This window comes from Elaeis guineensis, chromosome 3 (genome assembly GCF_000442705.2).
Source record: "Elaeis guineensis isolate ETL-2024a chromosome 3, EG11, whole genome shotgun sequence".
Taxonomy (NCBI): Eukaryota; Viridiplantae; Streptophyta; class Magnoliopsida; order Arecales; family Arecaceae; genus Elaeis; species Elaeis guineensis.
In genome coordinates this window covers 113074430-113089625 of record NC_025995.2, presented here as the reverse complement: position 1 = coordinate 113089625, position 15196 = coordinate 113074430, and the positions used below count along the sequence as shown (strand labels likewise).

At 44.2% G+C, this 15196-nt stretch overlaps 2 protein-coding genes across 12 annotated transcripts; one reads left to right on the top strand and one right to left on the bottom strand.

Moving 5' to 3' along the window:
- Window positions 1-4089: 4089 nt before the first annotated feature.
- LOC105041510 (pentatricopeptide repeat-containing protein At1g04840) lies at window positions 4090-6382 on the bottom strand. Its single transcript, XM_010918469.4, has one exon. The coding sequence runs from the start codon at window positions 5832-5834 to the stop codon at window positions 4206-4208; it is 1629 nt and encodes a 542-aa protein (XP_010916771.2). The 5' UTR covers window positions 5835-6382; the 3' UTR covers window positions 4090-4205.
- A 1910-nt stretch (window positions 6383-8292) lies between these two features.
- On the top strand, window positions 8293-14324 carry LOC105040817 (uncharacterized). Of its 11 annotated transcripts, XM_073254465.1 has the most exons (6): window positions 8329-8590; window positions 10079-10178; window positions 11123-11262; window positions 11689-11776; window positions 12567-13120; window positions 13210-14324. In XM_073254465.1, the coding sequence occupies exons 3-6, from the start codon at window positions 11224-11226 to the stop codon at window positions 14092-14094; spliced, it is 1566 nt and encodes a 521-aa protein (XP_073110566.1). In that variant the 5' UTR covers window positions 8329-8590; window positions 10079-10178; window positions 11123-11223; the 3' UTR covers window positions 14095-14324. The 11 variants fall into 11 exon arrangements, with proteins under 11 accessions (XP_010915816.1, XP_010915819.1, XP_073110566.1 ...); XM_073254466.1 differs by lacking the exon at window positions 11689-11776 and having other exon boundaries at window positions 8343-8590; window positions 12503-13120; XM_029263288.2 differs by lacking the exon at window positions 11689-11776 and having other exon boundaries at window positions 8350-8590; window positions 12215-13120.
- Window positions 14325-15196: the final 872 nt, after the last annotated feature.

The window sequence follows — 15196 nt, the reverse complement described above, 5'->3', positions numbered from 1 at the left end:
GGGTCTTCCCTTTGCTCTTGACGAGGTTGTGAGAGTGTAGAGGAGTCATTGAGGAAGCTTTCCTCCTTGTCGATCAACCGAGTCTTTGTTTGCATCGGGGCGAGGTCCTCCCCTTGTTTCCGACAGTCGGTTTCAGCTTGTGTCAGGATGAGGTTCTCCTCCTGTTCCTAACAGACTATGGGGGCACATAAGGGCCGTTGTGAGGGCCTCTCCCCCCATCCGGTCTTTAGAAAATCGGACCTTCGACTTTGCTCATGTTAGGACGAGGTTCTCCGCCTGTTCCTAACAAGGCTGTGGGGGCACATAAGGGCCATTGTAAGGGCTTCTCCCCCCATCCGATCTTTAAGAAACCAGACCTTCAACTTTGCTCATGTTAGGACGAGGTTCTCCTCCTGTTCCTAACAAGGCTGTGGAGGCACATAAGGACCGTTGTAAGGGCCTCTCCCCCATCTGGTCTTTAAGAAATCGGGCCTTCGACTTTGCTCATGTTAGGACGAGGTTTTTCTCCTGTTCCTAACAAGGCTGTGGGGGCACATAAGGACCGTTGTAAGGGCCTCTCCCCCCATCCGGTCTTAAAAAATCGGACCTTCGACTTTGCTCATGTTAGGACGAGGTTCTCCTCCTGTTCCTAACAAGGCTGTGGGGGCACATAAGGGTCATTGTAAGGACCTCTCCCCCCATCCGGTCTTTAAAAAATCGGGCCTTCGACTTTACTCATGTTAGGATGAGATTCTCCTCCTGTTCCTAACGCGCTTAATTTCGTTTGTATGGGGGAGTTATCTTCCGTCGTTATAAGCTCATACCAAAAGAAAGAATGCACAAATATGAAGAGAATTTTCATTCAGGGCAAAGTTATTGGTAATACATTCGTAGATTTTTCGAACCCTATAACTGCGGAAGGTCTGCTCCCCACCCGGGTCCCCCCGACACGGAGTTGATAATCCCAATTGGAGGCCGATCTTCTAGCTGCTCCTCCCTCTTTGGCGGTTCCGGCTGCAGCAGGGCCCTAGGCCGATCTTCCCTTCCTTCAGGTCGGCGTCGAATGAATTTGTCGAGCCGATCTCATCTGATGACCTCCTCGATCTCGTCTCGGAGCTGAATACACTCCTCCGTATTGTAGCCGTGGTCACGATGATAGAGGCAGAATTTGTTCGGATTGCACTTTTCGAGGTACGAGCGCATCCTCTCCGATCTTGGGAGCTGCTTCCTAACCTCCATCAGCACTTGAGTTTTCGATGCGTTGAGAGGAGCGTAGCTGTGGAATCTCCCGGGAGGAGAGCCTCGTCAAACTCGACGGTCTGGGCTTCTCTGTTTACGAGCTCGGGGAGGAGTCCGGGCGTGCCTGTGCCCGGGAGGAGTTCGAAAGCGTGGCCGAGCTTCACTCGGCCCTTTTTCAACTGCGGGCTTGCTCGAGTCTCCTGCCTGCTGCTCTCTCGCGGTCTCCTCGTCCTTCATCTTGAAGGCTTCTTCTGCTCGGGCATATCCTTCGATCCGAGCCAGCAAATCGGTAAAATCTCTGGGGTATTTCTTTTCCAAGGAGAACAGAAGGTCGTTCTTTTGAAGGCCGCCTTTCAGAGCGGCCATAGCGACCGATTGATCCAAGTTTCGGACCTCCAACGCAGCGACGTTGAAACGGTTGACGTAAGCCCGGATGGATTCCCCCTCCCTTTGCTTGATGTTGATGAGGGACTCCGAACCTCTCCGAGAATGCCGGCTGCTAACAAAATGAACCGCGAACTGATGGCTCATCTGATCAAAGAAAAAGATGGTACCCGACTTCAATGTCGAGTACCAGTTCCTTGCTGCTCCCTTCAAGATGGATGAAAAAGCTCGGCACAGAATGACGTCTGGCGCGCCATGGAGCAACATCATTATCTGGAAGGCCTCCAGGTGGTCGACTAGGTCCGAGGTCCCGTCATAGCTTTCGAATTGGGGGAGCTTGAAGTTTGACGGGATCGGTTCCTGCATGATCATTTGAGAAAAGGGAGGGTCAGTGCAGATGTCCTCACCATAAGTAGGGAGAGCGTGGCGGAGTTCTTCGATCCGCCGGTTCATCTCTTGGAGCCTTCGATCCAGGAAGTCCTCTCGACTGCGGGTCTCGAGGATCTTCGGACAGAATGAAGGTAGAGATCCTTCAGGAGTAGAATCGTGATCGGACTGAGGGCTCTCCACCCTCGGATTTGTCTTTCCGGGAAAGATGGGGCGACTGGCCCAAGTGGCCCGCCCTACCATCGGATTTTGGAATTCCGACGACGTTCTCTCCAACCGCACCGACGCCTGCGGCTGTTGTTGCTGTTGCATGGCCTGCACCGCTTTAGTGAGGCCTCTGACCTGCTGAACCAGCAGGTCGAATTGCTCCGCACCGACCGTCGTTGCCGGAGGAGGAGCCTGAAAAACTGGAGGTGAGGCCGGAGCCTGAGATCTGGCTGCGGAGGCCGTGGATTGCTTGGTGGATGCTTTGCGGAGAGGCATCGGGTGAAGATCTAGTAGAAGAAGGAGAAGAGGATGTCGGAGAAGATGACCGGAATCAGTCCCGTTGAGCACTCCTTTAGGAACAAGGGTACTACAAAGACACAGGCCGCCCTCCTTCTAGCGTCAATTCTGTTGGTGCAGAATTCTGTCGAAATCGGAGAAGTTGGAGCTGGGATGACCGCGGCCGCCGTCGGGACCTGTAAAAAAAGTCTAAACTGGAGTTGGGGGTACTCCGGCAAGACCATCCGACGCTCAAGTCAGTACTCTGCTTCAACAGAAATGGAGTGCTTGAGCAAAAATTTTGACAAAATTTCGAGATAGAGTTACCAGCTTAGAGAAGAACGTATCTGGGGATCCTTATTTATAGATGGAAGGTGTAACTGACTGACAGCGACATCTGTAACTGTCTGGTCGTGGGCCGCTCAGAGCCGCGTGGAGTTTGTTACGGAGAGTAGTGGCGTCAGGGGTCGTTCAGAGCCACGCGAAGCTTGTTGCGGAGAGTGGAGTGGTGTCCATTGTCGGGACTTACCAGAGAGTGGTGGAGCTGCATGGAATCCGTTGCAGAGAGTGGAGCAGGATGGCGGCTCTTGTCATGGCTTGTCAGAGAGTGGTGGAGCTGCATAAAATCCGTTGCAGAAAGTGGAGCAGGATGGCGGCTCTTGTCGTGGCTTGTCAGAGAGTTTGGATCCGTCGGCTGAAGCTCGACTGGGATGCCTGTCAGGCGGGAGTCACCTGCTGTAGGAGCTCGGATGGAGATTTTTTGTTGACGAAATCCGAAGAAGTCCAATCGCTAGGAAAGTCCGTCTGGGATTTATCTGATGTGGAAGCTCACCCGAAGATCGTCCGCTGGGAAAGTCCGATTTTATAGGGAGCTTGGTAGGAGGTCGGCCGGCGATGGACTTCGGATAGCGCTGGGGAGGCTCGACAGACATCGGAGGCCATCGGCTATCGCAGGGATCCAGTTGCTGGAGCTCGTTCGTCATAGAAGCTCGCCCGGAATCCATCCGCTGGAGAAGTTCGGACGGGCTTCGGTTCTCGCGAGAGGTCGAAAGGGGACTGTTTATTGTAGGAGCTCGGACGAGGACCAGTTGTCGTGGAAGCTCGGAGTAGTGTCCTGCTGTAGAAGTTCGGAGTAGACCGTTCGCTACGGATTAGCTCGGCTGGGGTCTACCTGTAACAGATGTTCGAAAGAAATTTGCTTACAGTAGATATCTGGGGTAGACAGCCCGCTGTAGAAGTTCGGAGTAGACCATTCGTAGCAGAAGTTCGGCTCTCGCGGGAGCTCGATTAGGATCCGGGAGGCGGTCGATCGCTGTAGAAACTTGGGTGGAATCTGATTACTGTAGAAATCTCGTTGTCGGGGAAGCTCGGATGCTGATGAAGTCCGAAAGAAATTCGAGGGTAGTCGGTTGCTGTAGAAGGTCGGCTAATAGTGGGGCCCTGAGGACCTTTGGGGTGGCCCGATGGATGAATGTAGAAGTTCATTGTCGAAGAAGTCCGGATGGTTGAGGAAGTTCGGAGAGACGCCACATACAAGGTCGGGAGCCGGAAGAGCCCCGAAGGATCGATCTTTTACAAACTTCGGCCGGAGGGATATTTTATACCCAACAGACGGTATAATCTATAATCCAATAGAAAATCTAATTCAATTCTACTGGATTTTCCAGCCAAGTCTCATGGTATAAAATTACCTCGTTCAACCTAAAACCCTATATTGAATACATGATGTGAGATCAATCACCAGCAACAAAATGATGTGCGCTTCCTTCCACCTCAATGTTACTCCACCCATGTGACAACTCCATGCCCCTATCCTTCATGGTGATCCTCACCTTCTCGGCATCCTCCCATCTGCCAGCCCCAGCATAGACATTGGCAAGGAAGATGTAGCTACCCTGATGTTTAGGCTTGAGTTTGAGAAGCTTCTCTGCTGCAAATTTAGCTAATGCAACATTCTTATGAGATTGACAAGCATTAAAAAGAGCACCCCAAACAATAAAGTCTGGTTCAATGGGCATAGCCTCCATGAAAGCAAGGGCTTCATCCAGCTGTCCAGCTCTTCCAAACAGGTCCACCATGCAGGTGTAATGCTTCACATCTGGCTCAATCTTATAATCATATCTCATGCTATCAAACAGCTCGAGCCCATGCTCCACCTTTCCAGAGTGCGAGCATGCCATTAGCATGGCCAAGAACACTCCTCCATCAGGCTTGACACCTGCACATTTCATGTCCTTGAAGCACTGAAGTGCTTGCTCCCAGTTCCCATGGACAGCCCAACCCATTATCATTGCAGTCCAAGTAAGAATATCCCTATCCTCCATATGATCAAATACCTCGCTTGCACGGTCAATCTTCCCGCATTTTGAATACATATCAACGAGAGCTGTTCCTATTGCTCCATCCGCCCGAAACCTGTTCTTGAGGACATACTCATGGATCCGAATGCCACTCTCCAGAGCACCCATCCTTGCACAAGCAGAGAGCACAGATGCGATTGTATAATTGTTAGGCCTCATGCCAGCTTCCAACATCTCATCAAAAGTTCGCAAAGCCCGCTCATTTTCACCCAGCTGCGAGAAACCTGCTATCATCGTCGTCCAAGAAATCACATTCCTCTCAGGCATCTGATTGAAAAGCTCGGCTGCCCGCAACACATGACCTTTTTGCATGTACCCATGAATCATACTGTTCCAAGAAGCTACACTCCTCTCCGGCATTGACTCAAAGAGCCTCTGTGCACCCTCCAGATCACCCGACTGGCAGCATGCACTAATCGAGACATTCCAGAGGAGCACATTAGTAGACTTGTGCCATTCAGGAGTATCATCAAACATCTGGAGCGCGAGGACAGGCGAACCGAGCTTGACATACATATCGACATGGGAGGTGCGGACAAAAGGATCGAGGTCGACGCCAAGCTTGGCGGCGAGGGCGTGGAGGGAAGCGCCGACGCTGGGATCAGGAAGAGAGGCAGCGGATTTGAGGGCAAAAGGGAAGGCGAGGCGGCCGGGTCGGAGGCCAGAGCGGACCATGAGGGCGAAGTGAGAGAGGGCGGATGAGAAGAGGGAATTTTCGGAGAGGGCACGGATGAGGGCGTCGAAGAGAGGGGTGGAGGGAGACGAGTTGGAGTGGTGGTGGTGGAAGAAGGAGAGGGCGTAGGACATCGAGCGGAGAGGGGAGCAGGCGGCGACGAGCTGCGCGGCGAGGCGCACGGTGAGGGGAAGGCGGCAGCGGAGGAGGTGGGCGTGTATCTGTTTGAGGTGGAGAGGAGATTTGGAGGAGTGGACGAGGGAGATGAAATGGGATTCGGAAGGGAGGGGACGGGGATTGCGCTTGAAGAGGGGAGAGAGGTGGCTCATGGTGGCCGTTGGAAAGGAGAGGTGGCTTGCCGGAAACCACTCTTCATGGAAAAAAGCGCTGGTTGCGCTTATGGTATAGACAAGCTTATACCATGAACACCCACATGGGTCATCTGGAACTTCCGATTACTTGCATGCCTGTGTTTCCTGGCATAAGCATCTTTCTCATCCTGGCTCTCTATTATTCTATCTTTGCACCCTTGTCACGCTGCATTACAGGTCACCCTCAGGGTATATTCAAAAAGTAGGCCTCGGCCTGGCATTATCTATTTTATCAGTGGCATGGGCTGAGGTTTTTGAGAGGTACAGAAGGAATTACGCCATCAAACATGGCTATCAGTCTCTTTTTTTTACTCCAATGCCCAATCTGAGTGCCTATTGGTTGTTGATACAGTACTGCTTGATCGGAGGAGCTGAAGTGTTTTGCATTGTAGGTCTTCTTGAGTTCCTCTTTCAGGAGGCTCCAGATGCCATGAGGAGTGTTGGATCAGCTTATGCCGCTCTTGCTGGTGGTCTGGGTTGCTTTGTGGCCACCATATTGAAACAACATTGTGAAATCAGTCATCGGGAATGAGGCCGAAGGGCGCCCATCATGGCTCTCCCAAAACATAAATACCGGGAGGTTCGATTATTTGCGCCGGTTATTGGCAGTCTTGAGCTTAATCAATTTCTGTGCTTTTCTATTTTTTGCTCAGAGATGCAAGTACAGGGTTCGGCAGATGGTTGAACTGGAAGTGTTGAAAACAAGCACTATAATAAATTCAGCAGAAGGTAGGTAAGAAAGATATGATAGCTCAAGGTGGTGGTGCTTAATTTCTACTATATTTCATTCGGTTACGTTATCTGCACCTATGCTAGGTGTAGAATCTCCTCATTTATGTTAGTGGCTGTGAGGTGTATACTGCACTACAAACTGATTTCTGGAATCTGGCTGGGCTTATATGTTGTAAGACAGCTTCATCCTTATGTAACTTCCTAGGACTTTTAAGACTTCCGTAGGGTCAACAATCTTGATTGGAAGAATTCAAGTTACGGTTGTAATAATGGGATACAAATTGTAGACATTTTATGAACTGTTTTAATTTGATCATAATCCTTCTTGATTGTTTTCCACAGTTGTTTTGACAGATTCAGAGTGAAGGGAAAATAATGAGTAGCAATTTTCAATTTGGTATCTAATTTTGTTTTCTGACCTTCCCTTCCCAGATTTTTCTCATTTATCATCGTTATGTGTTCCTTGCATTGTTATTGAAGGATGAGTTGTTACATGATTGGCCGGTCGTTTTAGGTAGCAAACAAGGTTGGTCAAGGTGCTATACACTGTAAGGGTTCATAAAAACAGAAAAGTGTTGTTTGGACTTATTTTCAGGAATAACATCAAAAGAACTTTGCTTTTTGGTGACTATTATGGAACTTATGTTAACAATCAGTCACTTTTGCATGAACCAATCAAACATCTCAATGTGTTACTTTTTCATGCCTCTCTATTTTATGATGATGACATGTTTTGTACAGGAAAGGCTTTTGCAGTAAATCAGGCCATTACACTTGTCCTAACATGAGTAAAATGAAAGTGACGACACATGGATGCATGTCGGTCGATCTCGAACATATATAGAATACAATGGCTGGTCTGGCGCATTGATAGTGATGATATTGGCATGCTGCATTTGAGATGAATGAAGGTCGTGACTCATGAGGCTGCGATGTCTGAATGAGTATAATCTTGTGGATCCAGCTAGTTCTTGTCGAATCATCTATAGGTCCATAAGTGCTATTTGTGGAAATAGAATATGAGTGAGGCTTGCCAAGCGGCATGTTCTGAGCATCATAAATGTCATATCTGCTGCAAACCAAGCAAAATGCATGATGGGCTCATGGATTTGTGCTTAATGCATTGCTAAGGAGCCCTATGAGCACCATGGTTCTATCAATATCGCAGAATATAGAGGATATGCTGGGGGATGATATGGATGTCAAAATTAAAAGCTTCTATGAGAGGAACACTGGGGCACTTATTGGTGCACACAAAAAACTTGATGAGTCTACATGTTGCTGACTTGCCAAACTAATCGGCTTTTATTACGTAACATTAGAATTTTTTCTTGTGCACAAAACAGCACTCCCTATGATCGCCTCATTTTTTATGCAAAGATTCTTTTGAAGGCTTTCTCCTATTTTGATTACGATGCTCCAATCTTCGAAATTCTGAGACTTTTTGTAAGGATCTATGTTGATATCTGATCACGACACTTGAATTTAATGTTTGAAGGATTATTAGGTAGGAGAACATATAGTATCGAAAATATTACTTACATGGATGATCTCAGTTGCCAAAAAAACTTTTTCTTAATTTTTATTTTATAATATATATATTAGATTAGATTAGAATTTCGGTCTGGGCACAAGTCAGCCCTTTAACCTTTGGGTTCGTATTGTGCCCACCCAAGGCCCGGGCTGTCTTGGGCCGTGTTCTTTGTTCTCCCTTCTCCCAGTGTCTGTGGATAAGGGCGCTCCAAAGGGTGTCCGAAGAGGGGAGGGAGCATGCAATCCATTCGCGCGATGCGTCTCTAATCTCTCCACGCCCTCACATCCGGACCTTAGATAAGAGAGGTACCGCGTTCTTGCCCTCCCAAGAACTCTCTCTTCTCCTTTCTATGGAACCATGGTGCTCATTACGGACAACTCCCATGAGAAGTGGACGAGTATAATGCATGAAACGATATGCCCGAATGCCTTTTTTCCGATAAACTGAGGTTCTTCGATTATCTTGAAGTCTACTTTTTAGTGGAAGATCTGTTCTTTGTACTCGAAATTACTTGGATGAGTTTATTGTTTATGTTCTTTAATGGTGTTAGACTCGGTTTAAACACCCTGTTCATTCATCTTTGCTTCTTTCCAAGTGTGGATGCTGATGGAAACTGTGCAATATGGATGCTCATACGTGATTGTGTTTGCGTTTTTCTGGTTTTCTTGGGATTCTTGGATGTTATTATCCCATTATTTTGCCTTCTTTAAGAACTTCATTTCTTCAAAATTGTAGATAATGTTTCTTTTTCCTGGTTTTCTTGGTGTGATTTTGCACAAATATAATATAACATTTTTTTTGTTACTAGTCGCTAGTGAAGTTGAAGTCATTATGCGGTAAAAGGAACGATGATGAAAAATGCTAAATTAATCAGATGAAAAATCTCGAAAAATTAGGGTCAGTTCCTGTACAGGGTTGAAAGGCCACATGCCTGGTCGGCAGACCACTCCATAACCAATAGTTTTTACATGCTAACTCAAATTTTTGGGGTTATTAGTTGACTTTCATGTTAGTTTTGCAATGCTCGATCTTGATTTCATAAGGTGGTTAAGTTCCATTTTGATATGGTTCTATAAACATTTTAAGGAAGAAGCCAATAGGGTGGATAATCTTTTGGCCAGACAATGAAGGAACTCTTCATGCTATGAAAAATGTTTCTGATGGTAAAAACTTCAACCTTTTCCTGAGAACTATCTGTTATCCTGGATGAGTTGAAGGGCTTCTATCGTCAAAAAGTGAATCACTATATTTATTATTGATTAGTGGAAAAAAAAAGAACATGAAACAGTTTATGAACATGGTTGCCTTTCGTGATGACTGTCTCTGTATCGAGAAAGAACTTCCTAGATTTTGGAATTGTTTAACATATTATTAAAAAGTAGTACATGATGAGATGGTCTGTGAGCTTATTAGTTAAAATTGTTACTAATTACTCTTTTCCTATGGTTGCATTGCCAGCATAGAACTTACTTGATGCCCTGATGGAAGTTCCTTCCTGCTTGTATTAGTTTTGCGATATTTTCTGGGGAGTATGTTGTATTATTGTGCACATGTTATCAAAGTAATTGCCTTCCAAGTTCATGCATGGAAACATAAGCTTTTATTGCTGGAGGGTTAAATTGCACTTAATGCCACAGGCCCCTGAGAATCCGTAATTTCTGTAGTTTACTGCTATTTTGGTTCCCCATTTTGAGTTTGTTCTTGCAATATCTAGTGCAATTGTTGGTTCTTCATTTGAGGAAAGCTTAAGGAAATGATTGTCTGGTAGTGGATAAATTGTAAACAATGAGTTCATTTTCCTATTCAAAAGGAAGATGATTTGTTTTCACACTCAGGTCATAGAATAAATCTTATCTTACTCAACAAGTAAAAGATGTTGTATGTATCATTTAGTTGATAAGAGTAATTACAATTTAATGTTTTTGTATCTGGCCAGAATACCGATGAAAAACAGTAGCAATGACCGATTTCTTATTTGGGCTAAAGGTGGTAGATGCACGAAGCAATATGGTGACTTCTTGACCAGCATACTAGAGGTCTTTCATTCATATGTTTTTTTTTTTTTTTTTAATGACAAGATGATTATATCATGCAACATTAGCTATCTCATCTGTAATTCTTTTATTTCTATAGGGGGCGATATGTGCTTTATATTTTTTCAGGATTATTTATTCCTTTGCTGATGACATTTGGAATTTATAATTAGCTGAAATTCTCTCCCTCTGAACTCTTATCCTGAGCACCCTATGTGGTAATTCACAATGTTCACTTGTTCATGCACAAATTTACCACATGAATCCCACTCCACGACAGTTTTCTTTAGATCAATACCTCATTTGTTTTGCAAATACAATTTGATTAATTGTTTATCCATGAATGTTTTTCTTTGTTCTTATCAACTTCTCTTGTTTTAAATTTGTCTTCCGAGGAATTTTATGCTGAAGAAAAATCCCACCAAACTCTTATGCTATTTTTTTATTGCATTGATGTGCTTAACTTTTTCCTACACGAGCTTCAAACTATGGAAGCAGCAGCAACAATTATGCATCCCCCTTCTCAGTGCATTTCGCTGTAGAAGGTTAACAGGCTATTGGAATTCTCAGGGATGCATAAAATCCCATCTAGTACAGAATATGATAATGTGTCTGTTTTTTGTGTGGATGGCATGACAAATGGACTGGTTGAAGAATTCTATATGGTGGCAGTGGTAAGGTGGTGCTTTGAGCTGGGGCTTCTTAAGAAATGATGCTGACAGTCTGGAACAAAATTTCCCACAAAAGTTCCATGTCATTTTCATTTTTCAATCACCATCTTTATAGTGTTATAAGGTTACATCATGACTGATATCTTGGATATTTATCACTTATGTAGCCACATAGCTGCTTTTTGGTGAAAATCTCGGCTTTATTTTTACAATTTCCCTAAATTTACAAAAATCCATATAGCGCATGAACTCACCATGTATATTTAGCTTCCGTAGATCAAAGTGCTTAAAGAAGGTCAACTGCAAGCTTCATGGCAGAATATGATATGCGGTTGACCTGACTAGACTTTGCAGCTGAGGACCTAGGCAGAAAAAGTATGAGCCAAGAAGAAACTGTTGAAGGCTTATCTGCAAAGGTACTCGTCAGCTTTTTCTTTACATTATTGGACGTTATCATACACCCTCCTTTTTGAGTTACAATAAGTTTTGAACTTGTTTCACTCAATTTGGAAATTGCATGAGCTATTCTATGCTTGTGAATTAGAAAAGACACTGAAGTTGTAGCCAATTCTTTTCAAAATTTAAGTTGTCCTCTTCATATTTTTTATGTTTAAATAGGATGCAGATTCTGTTTATTCTCATGCAGCACCGATTTTGCTCTGTCGTCACCACTCATATTCTGTGATATTATTTGCAGTTACTTTGTGGCCTTCCATTTGTATACAGTGCATTGAAACTCAGCCAATTCACTACTTTCCTTTAATGTCTGAATATCAAATCCACAAAATTGATGCTTTCGATTGTGAGCTAAAATCTGATTCAGCCGTTTATACTTTTTGTAGAAGGTAAGCAAGCTGGTTAACTCAGCACTTGCTGCTCATATGGCAATTCTCATGATTCAAGAACAATATCGAATAGCCATATCCAATGGTGGGCTTCATTTTCTTTATTTATTTTTAGGAAACAGTTGATTAATGATCGTGTAGCTTCTTTCAAAATCCTTACCTCATAAATTAAAAAATTACCAGCCAAATACCAAAGTAAATAAATTCTGTGGATGGACAAATCTTGCAGCATTATAACTATGGTGCTTTAAAATGCTAAACATGCAGAAATATCAATAGTGAATATCTTACTTTTCCTTAATCCCTTTTTTTTGTTATGACGTTGTTGCATATACTAGTCTAGCTAGCTTCCATATGAGCAGCTAATTTCTTTTCATTTGGTAGTAATGGCTAAATAACAGTGAGCAAATTTTAGGTTTTCTTTATATTATTATCACTTTTTAACGACACTCAGAAAACATATTCTTGCTTCTCTTCAGTCAAATTTCTGATTGCTGAACCTTTTTCTTCTTCAAAATAATAGGAACAAATTAAATGTGATGAGAGTCTACAGCCAATTTCAAGTTTCTCATACTCCAAAATTCATCCTCGCTGCCCTATCTGCTTGAGAGGACATAGTTGCCAAACAGTTCGTACAAGAACAAAACAAATGGGTACTCTGATAGATGAAAAGAAATCCCATGAGGCACAGTCCCTATTTGACTGCCTAATAGAAGAGGGGCACAAGCCTTCTTTGATCACATATACAACTCTGTTAACTTCTCTGACAAATCAGAAGCAGTTTGATTCAATTACTTCCCTCATCTCCCAGGTAGAATGCAATGGATTAAAGCCTGACTCAATATTCTTCAATGCTATTATTAATGCATTTTCAGAAGCTGGCAAGATTCAAGAAGCTATCAAAATCTTCTGGAAGATGAAGGAAAGTGGATGTCGACCAACAACCAGCACTTTTAACACTCTCATTAAAGGGTATGGTATTGTGGGTAAGCCTGAAGAATCACAGAATCTTTTCCATATGATGTCCCTTGAAGACAATGCAAGGCCAAGTCAGAAGACATATAATATACTCATCAAAGCATGGTGTGATCAGCAAAATCTTACGGAAGCTTGGAATGTTGTATATAAGATGCGTGCTGCTGGCCTGCAACCGGATGTTGTCACATATAACACTATCGCAAGAGCTTATGCCAAAAATGGAGATACAAGGAGAGCTGAGGAGCTTATTTTAGAGATGCAGGCCAACCAGCACCCTAATGAACGCACTTGGGCCATTATCATAGGTGGGTATTGCAAAGAAGGCAATATGAAGGATGCATTAAGGTGTGTGCATCAAATGAAGGACAATGGGGTGTTACCAAACGTTATCGTTTTCAACACTTTGATTAAAGGATTTCTTGATGCAGAGGACATGTCTGGGGTGGATGAAGTGAGTAAATCATCTGTCATCACTTACTTTTTTTGATGTGGTTTTATTTTCTGATTAAACTAGCTGCAATTTCATTGTAAATTGACCAGGTTCTAACATTGATGGAAGGACTGGGGGTCAAGCCAGATATTGTAACATATAGCCACCAAATGAATGCCTGGGGTGCAATGGGGCTCATGACCAAATGCATGGAGATTTTTGATCAGATGGTGGAGGCAGGTGTCAAAGCAGATGCTCAAGTATATAGCATTCTTGCCAAAGGGTATGTTCGTGCACGAGTACCTGAGAAAGCTGAGTCCCTTCTGGTGACAATGGAGGAAATGGGGATCCATCCAAATGTTGTAACCTTTACGACAATTATCAGTGGGTGGTGTGGTACTGCCAACATGGAGAATGCTGTGAGAGTCTATACAAAAATGCGTGAATCTGGTGTGTCTCCCAATATAAAGACCTTTGACACGCTTATATGGGGATATGGTGAAGTAAAACAACCATGGAAAGCAGAAGAAGTGCTTCAGATGATGAGAGAAGCAGGAGTCATGCCCAAAAAGAATAGCATCCGCCTTGTGGCTGAAGCCTGGAGAGCTGTTGGCCTGCAAGATGAGGCCAGCAGAATATTGGGTTCTTTAAACAATCAAGAAGCAAGCTCACAGAATACGGCTGATAATGCAATGGACAGCATGGAGGGACTTCATCAAGGACAAGCTTTAGGTGCATCAAACTCCAACCTACTTCAGGTGCCGAGTGCCCTTTCCAATTGTGGACACCTAGCTGGGACCAGTGGGAGCAGAATGGTGTTGCAAGATGCTGAGCTTACATCTGATAGCCTGAGGGCTGCTACGCAGTTCATACTATTTGGTCGGTCATTTAAATTTGGAGTCAGGTCCCCAATTTTTTGCAGGAAGCAGTCCCAGATGCAGCTTGGGATCTATGGGCAGTTTCTCAATTCATGCAAGCTGCTATTCCTGAACTGAAGGAAGGCAGTTTATGCTATGCAAAAGCTGAAGAGGCTCTCTATAGACCCATTACTGCTATGTTAGGATGTCAGACATTGTCAAGCAGAGGGTTCTGCATGTCCAGATCTGTTTTCTTCATGGCCTGTCAAGCACGTCAAATTGTATCATGTTCTTACAGTGCTGCATGTGTTAAAAAAAAAAAAAAGAAGAGAAAGTTATGAAGTTCTCTATTTTATATATCCATCAAATTACCTGGCGTTCTATACACAGGATGAATGGAACCTCTTTTTTTTTTTTTTTTTTTCTTAATGTTTCGTATCATCGTATAATCCTCTATGGAAGGCATCAGAGACCCTCTCTGCAGCGTGTGATTGGATGCTAAGTATGTCTATACTAACCGTGTGATTGGAGGAACAGGGGGGATTCTTTACGTGCTAAGGTTGAACGGCTATGATTGACGGGCCTCGCTTGGAGTTGTTAGTTTGAGCTCAAATCAACTGGACCAGGTTTTGAACCTGAACCAGCTCACGCTTGGAGCCTGTGGCTTTGCTCCGGTCGAATAGGTGAATCGAGTCAGGGCTACACTTTATGGGCCACGAATCTAACATTCTGGGCACGTAGATCAGGTCGAGGATGGAATTACGGGCCTGCCGCTGGGAAAGATCCCCGGTTTCGTGCCATCAGTTCGAAGCATTATTTATTTATTTATATATTGGCGGAGGAGATGGAATAAATTCCATCACCATCGTAGCAACAACATATTAAAAAGGTCGAAACATGTTTTAATAAACAAATGCTTCAGTCACTCTAAAATATAACTCAGAATGTCCTCAGCTGGTGTGTTATATTCTCATTGCTTCCTTTGAACTGGCATCGTGAAATTTGCCGCATTATGAAGCAACGTGAATGGTGCAATGCAAGAGCGCAAGCGAAATTTTTGAGTGTTTTTCCTGTGTTATCATATAATGAAACTTTATTTTCATGATTTTTATTATCACTGACCTAGTTGGTGTATGCATGCAATGATAGGTCGATATTTGATTCGTTCCCAAATGGGTAGCGCCCGCATCTTCCAGATTGAGTATACGGCCTTTTGACATCGCAATTGCATTGGATCTAC

Bases quoted from the DNA above. Each gene is read 5' to 3' on its own strand.
- LOC105041510 (XM_010918469.4), bottom strand. From the start codon at position 5,834: ATGAGCCACCTCTCTCCCCTCTTCAAGCGCAATCCCCGTCCCCTCCCT.
- LOC105040817 (XM_010917514.4), top strand. From the start codon at position 11,224: ATGAGCCAAGAAGAAACTGTTGAAGGCTTATCTGCAAAG. The intron at 11,263-12,214 runs GTACTCGTCAGC...TCAAAATAATAG, and splicing joins TTGAAGGCTTATCTGCAAAG to GAACAAATTAAATGTGATGA. The intron at 13,121-13,209 runs GTGAGTAAATCA...TAAATTGACCAG, and splicing joins ACATGTCTGGGGTGGATGAA to GTTCTAACATTGATGGAAGG.